The 6,982-nt window shown below is 37.6% G+C and overlaps 1 protein-coding gene across 1 annotated transcript; it reads left to right on the forward strand.

The window, feature by feature from the left end:
* Window positions 1-5,070, forward strand: gja4 (gap junction protein alpha 4). The gene is made up of 2 exons (NM_001079436.1): window positions 1-81; window positions 3,566-5,070. The coding sequence occupies exon 2, from the start codon at window positions 3,590-3,592 to the stop codon at window positions 4,646-4,648; it is 1,059 nt and encodes a 352-aa protein (NP_001072904.1). The 5' UTR covers window positions 1-81; window positions 3,566-3,589; the 3' UTR covers window positions 4,649-5,070.
* The last annotated feature ends 1,912 nt before the right edge of the window (window positions 5,071-6,982 follow it).

Here is a 6,982-nt window from a genome sequence, read left to right on the forward strand (position 1 = left end):
AGCTAGCTCTGCACACTGTTCTTGGGCATGCCAATGCAGGTGGGGTGCCTATAGCTAGAAGCTCCACTTTGATCATTGTTGGTGAGTATTTAATTTACAGTCTGTTCCTAGAAATGTATTGCCACAAGAACTGTACTTGTCCCATCTCTAATGTCCACAGTACAGTGTACAATATTACTGGTTATAATCATGCCAGAACACACATAGGGGTTTTATAGAGAGGCATCTACAGTATTCATAATAATAATACTATTGAAATGTCCTTTGTGATACACAACAGAACCAGACAGTGGTAACGCTCACCAAAAGAGCTAAACATTTAAAAATGAATGTGAAAACACTACACTGATAATAGCTGTATAAAACTGCTCAAGCAAAAAAATACAATATTCAGTATAAAATTGAAGGCAAGCACTTATTTGATATGATGGGAATCTTTGAAGGTGTTGCGCTGCCACAGCATTATTTACAGCTCCTTGTGGCTTTGGATCTTTGGTGTCTACACAGCAAAATTAGGGACAATTCTTTAAGCTATATAATTACAAAGGGTGACATCACCAGGATGCCGTTAGCAGCTTTAAAGTAGTAAAGGTATAGGACCTGTTATCCAGAATGCTCGGGATCTGGGGCTTTCTGGATAAGGGATCTTTCCGTAATTTGGATCTCCATACCTTGTCTACTAAAAAATCATTTAAACATCATTTAAACCCAATAGAATTGTTTTTCCTCCAAATATATTTTAGTTGGATCAAGTACAAGGTTCTGTTTTATTATTACAGAGAAAAAGGAAATCATTTTTAAAAATTACAATTATTTGCTTATAATGGAGTCTATGGCCTTTCCGTAATTCGTAAGAACTATCTGGATAACGGGTTTCCGGATAAGGGATTCTATACCTGTACATCCATATCTCTTATCAAAGCACAACAACAAGAAATAATTGACTATGTTATACTTTTCTAATGTGGATTAAGTGCTGAAAGTCTTTTTAAGAGCTGCCTTACATAAGGATTGTGGAAAATGGAAAGTAATTGACCTTTTCATCATGATTCACACACTGATCACCTTCAGTTAGAAAGAAAAGGATCTGTGAGTGGATTAAATCCTGTACGTGATGCTCAGAAATGACCCAGAGCAGTCAAGGTATTCATGAAGTTTCCCATTCTCCATAAGTGGAACTGATCCATAACCATCCTACCTATAGTCGTGATCAAAGTGCCTAGAGCATCCTGAAAAGGATATGTTTTGTTTTATAGCACAGACCAAAACTCTTTTAATGGTTGTATATATATATATATATTGAAGCTAAAATACAAAATATCTAGTTAAAATTGTAAATGTTCAATATGCAGTATACAAGTTAAACAAGTAAGACACCATAATGTGAAACCTAAAGGTAAAGTAATTCAAAATAAGGAAACTTAAGAAACAATGGCAGAATGATTTAAGAAATAATAATAGATAATAATAGACAATAAAGCTCATTTACATTCGCAAGTGCAGTGAGTAAAGTTCAATGTCGAGGGCAGTTGCCATGTTGCCACAATACAACAATTTTTATCCCAGAATTCCAGTATTGTTGTGGACGCAAATAAGCAATGCAATTGCCATAGCATCTGATTTGACAAAATGGACACAACTGAATGAGCGTTTGTCACAAATCAGGAGCAGTTGTGCCAAATATTTTCTAAATCTGCTTGGCGTCATTTCTGGTGTTCAGCCACCTCCAAAAGAATAAATCATATAATATAAATGGAATCCACCGGAGAGCTCCTGTTTGTGAAAACAAGTGTAGAACTTTATTTAGAGATGCATAGCACTACATGTTTCGGACCACATGCACCAGAGGAAGGACCCATGTGGTCTGAAACATGTAGTGCTATGCATCTCTAAATAAAGTTCTACACTTGTTTGAACAAATGGGAGCTCTCTGGTGGATTTCATTTATATTATATAAATTGATGAAGTCAGCTGCTGAAAGTCACACTAAGGAAAGTTGCAAATAAACATAGAGTGATACATATAGTCAGTCTATATGTCTGCAGAAAGCTTATCTGTACACCCACTGGTCTCTCAGTAAAGTAATCCCTAGCATTACTCTTGAACTTCTAATATTTACACTCCAGCATATGGCCCCTTGTTGTTGCAATTGCATTCTTCTAATTGAAAGTTTAGTTGCCTAATTAACATTGTTGGGCTCTTATTTGTATAAGAATTTAACACCCTTGAGGTTTCCTATCCTGTTTAAATGTATCATGTCCTTAAATATATTGGGGGCACATACAGTCCTGGTTGCAGTTATAGAGGCTCTGCTCTACGCTATCTTCCAACACCAGAGCCTAGATAACAGAACCTAACTATATTAAACTCAGTATTAGTCTCCTGTTTGGCCTTGGTTGCACTCACACCATGACTTCAACTAATAAAAAGAAATGTATCATACTCAATGTAAATTTAGTAAAATTATAGTATAACAGTGCCAAAGTACAATTATTTATGCAGTAAATTTGCATTATGTACATACAAAAGGTCTGAGATTAAAGGTGGCCATACACGCACCGATATTATCGTACGAAACCTCGTTTCGTACGATAATCAGTGCGTGTATGGTATGTCAGCGAGCCGACCGATGTCGCAGGAAGCTGCTGAAATCGGTCGGCTCGTCGATCGGCCAGGTTAGAAAATTTTGATCGGGCGCCATAGAAGGCGCCTGACCAAAATTCTCCCTTCAGAGCTGAATCGGCAGAAGGAGGTAGAAATCCTATTGTTTCTACCTCCTTACCTGCCAATTCAGCCCTGAATGGTGTGTGGCGGATCTGACGATGTTTCGTGCGACCGATGGTCGTACGAAACATCATCAGATCGCCACGTGTATGGCCAGCTTAAGAATCTGTTGGTTTGGCATTTCAGCACTGCATGAGGGTGGGCACGTAGGCATGTCTATACACTACATCTCTAGTTCAGCAATAATGATAGGCAGCCAAAAAGATAACCAGTTACTAGCCAACCCTCACAGTTTATGTGCATAAAAACAAAGTATTCTGCATTTTGCATACTACAGACTGAATTGTCTTCTAGACAGTGTAATGTAGCAGAAACATATAGTTGCCATGCAGTATGTGTATTTTATAGGTGTTCAGTTTAATGGCCTGATAGACTTAATCTTTCTAAATGTTTTGGTCTAGTTAACTAATAATCAGACCTGGTTTGTAATGAGCATTGCTACATGGGGATGACATGGCTGTTCACTTTTAAACAGAAAAAAGGGGAAACCAGCAAAAAGATATTTCTCTTGACTGAGCCAAATTAAGTACAGATAAATTAAACATAGGACTTCTTTAACTCTCTGCTAGTAGCCTGAATATGATATATATCATTTATTGTCTTTAGTTCCTCTTCAATCACAGAAGCATCTGGAAGGTGACAAAAAGGATAATCACACTGCTGAAAGTAGACTCATGTAAAGCTTTGTTTTAACCATAGTTAATGCTCCCATGCTGCATATAAAACATTAGAAGATTACAGAAAAGGCCAATATATTAACTTTATTCTTTATATCTTACAGGGGGAATATTAGGTCCAGAGCGCTATGGGAGACTGGGAGTTTCTTGAAAAACTATTGGATCAGGTGCAAGAGCATTCCACATCTATCGGGAAGATCTGGCTTATGGTGCTTTTCATCTTCCGAATCTTGATCTTGGGTCTGGCTGGGGAGTCTGTTTGGGGAGATGAACAGTCTGATTTTATCTGTAATACAGAGCAGCCCGGATGCACCAATGTTTGCTATGACAAAGCCTTCCCCATATCTCATGTTCGCTACTGGGTACTTCAGTTTCTATTTGTCAGTACACCCACATTGTTCTACTTGGGACATGTAATCTATCTTTCAAGGAGGGAGGAAAAGTTGAAACAAAAGGAAAGTGAACTGAGGGCTTTGGATGACAAAGAGCAAGTTGAACAGGCTATAGCTATTATAGAAAAGAAAAAAATGAAACTGTATATCCAAGAAGATGGGACAGTCAAGATCAAAGGAGCCCTAATGTGCACCTATCTTACTAGTGTTATCTTCAAAAGCCTATTTGAAGCTGGATTTCTTCTTGGCCAATGGTACCTTTATGGGTTTGTGATGACTCCAATTTATGTCTGTGAAAGAGTACCGTGTCCCCACAAAGTAGACTGCTTTGTATCTCGACCCATGGAAAAAACTATTTTCATTGTTTTCATGTTAGTGGTGTCTCTCATATCTTTATTTCTAAATGTACTGGAACTTATTCATCTAGTCTGTAAGAGCATGATCGATACCTTGAAGAAATATTCACCGTATGTCCCTCCAAACCGATACCCCAAGAATGAGGACACATATCCAGAAAAGACATCAGAAACAGCCACAGCACCATTCCAAGACAAATCATATATTTACCTTCCCATGAATGATAATATCTCATACCCACAGTACAAGATGCCAAATGAGCAGAATTGGGCAAACTTTAATACAGAGCACCAGCTAGCTATAAGTGGTAATAACCAGTCACCACTAGGCCATTACAGCCTCAGTGCCTTCGTGCCTGTGCCTCCAAAAACTCATTCAACAATGGAAAAGCCTAGCACCAGAGCCAGTAGTTCTGCTTCCAAGAAGCAATATGTTTGAGGCAGCTGTTTGCACTATTTATTTTTTCAGTCTCAGTGTTTCTCAGTTTTCTACAAGACCTTTTTTTCATTCCAGGTTTCATAAAAGTTAAAGGTATTTCTATTCAGTGATAAATAAATGGGACAGCTATATTTTATTGTTATTTTTTGTTACTACTTTCCTGAGCAAAGTTACTCTTTGTTAGACCTAGGCCAGCATTCACCAATTTTCTTGATAGTATGTGTCTTTAATGTATAATGGATAAGGTTTGGTGTTCAACACAAATAAACAGAAAACACACATTATTCCCTGTTCACAATAATTTACATTACTATGTTTACGAAACATTAAAAAATGAAATTAAGAAAATAATTACTTTGAAGTTAGATATATTTTTCATTCCATTTAACAGAACTGTAAGGCCTAACCAGTTATAAAAAAAAGAAAAACATTCTCCTGGACCCTATTTTTTCCGTTATATCCCAAACAGTATTATATAGTAGTTGACATTTGCTCTCACTAAAAGACAGATGTGGAATCTTGGCAAAAATAGCTCAGTTAATGAGAAATATTCCTTGTGGGAAAATGTGAATGTTCGGACTAAAATAAAATAACATACATTATTTTGAGTAAACATTCTACAAGACTGTAAAGAGAGTCGCTCATTGGCCCTCAGGCTTAAATTCTCATTTAGGTAGATGTGAATAATAATAAACACTGTATACAAACTTGTTAGAGTTGTTTAGCACTCTTCAACTCTAATTGCTATATGTGAGAGGTACTTCTCTGCTTAAAGACCTTACAGCTGTGTATAGATTTAAGCTATTGTTACTACATAGTAGAGGTGGAAAAAAGAGACATACCCACATTTTTACCAAAGTGAAACCTGCTGAACTGCTACCTGATCCAGAGGAAGGCAATGACAATATTATATTATATGTGAAATCAATCTGTGTATCAAGCACTTTTCAATAAAATGTTTCTAAAATATTGTTTCCTACTTATTCAAAATTTAAAGGCAAAGATAAATGTGTGTACATATTTTACTTGTTGTGTTAGTTGAAGGCACTGAAGTTGAAGCCAAATATGACTATTGGACATTTTAAGTTATCATCATAATGGGCCACATGAAGTTCAATACAGTAAGGCAGGCAATGAAGAAATGGTCTGCGCTAACTGAAGTAAACATGAACTTCAGGTGTGCACCCTCAACCCACTGCCCTGGGAGCAAACAAATGACAAATGGTGATGCTACAAGAAAAAAGGCAAAGAATTTTAAATATCCATACACTAGAGGCTTGAGGTGCCTCCTCATAGAGTGACAGAAATTGGAGGCATCCATTGTGGGTAGAGGAAATCCAGGCTGGGCTGAAAGGTAGCATTTTTTAACAAAATATAATGATTTTTCTGTTTCTTTACAATACATATTCTGGTCTCTTAAAACTAAAATGAAAAATGCCTTTTCAACACAAATCCTATTCATTTTGCTTTTTTGAGTAAAGGTATTTTTAGGTGTAACATCAAGAACAAGTAAATGTCATATTATTGCAAGAACAAGGAAACCAGCTATCAAATATAAATTGTCTGCTGAAAAAATGTCCTTCCCATCAGGGTCGGAACTAGGGGTAAGCAGAAGACAGCAACATAGTTACTTAGGGGTAGTCATCAAAGTGTAAAATTAAAGATCACCACAGAAACATCTATTTCTACTTTCTATTTCTTCCTATGGGATTTTTAGAAGTTTATTTATCAATAAGAGAAAGTTAAAGTTCACAATTAGATAAAAAGGCTTCTAAAAATCCCATAGGTTTGGGTGATTTTTTCTGTGTTGAGCTCCCATTTTATCACAATGGTGGTAGTGCAGCAAAAACCCAAATGCTTGGTCCTCACTGCGGGGATATCAACCATTATTCATATGTGAAAGAATTATAATATGTCATATTAAGACACACCCTTACATCCATATGCCTCCTCCTCCCCTGTGGATAGCACAGCAACCCCCAGCATATTATTACACACCTTAGGGACCATTTAATGGCTATTTCCAACTGTTAACAAACCCCTGCCAGGTTCACCTCCCACAGGCAGCATAGGGCAGGCAGAGTACTCTGCCTGCCCTATGCTGTCTGTGTGTGCCATACTTTGCCTGCCCTACCCTGCATGTGTGTGCAATACTCTGCCTATCTTGTGCTGCCTGTGTGTGCCATACTCTGCCTACCCTATGCTTCCTTTGTGTGCCATACTCTGCCTGCCCTATGCTGCCTATGTGCCATACTCTGCCTGCCCTTAGCTGCCTGTGTGTGCCATGCTCTGTCTGCCCTATGCTGCCTGTGTGTGCACACAATACTCGCACTG

This window comes from Xenopus tropicalis, chromosome 2 (genome assembly GCF_000004195.4).
Source record: "Xenopus tropicalis strain Nigerian chromosome 2, UCB_Xtro_10.0, whole genome shotgun sequence".
In the NCBI taxonomy this organism is placed as follows: domain Eukaryota; kingdom Metazoa; phylum Chordata; class Amphibia; order Anura; family Pipidae; genus Xenopus; species Xenopus tropicalis.

What these genes read in the sequence shown, in the direction of transcription:
- gja4 (NM_001079436.1), top strand. Translation starts at nt 3,590, where the DNA reads ATGGGAGACTGGGAGTTTCTTGAAAAACTATTGGATCAGGTGCAAGAG.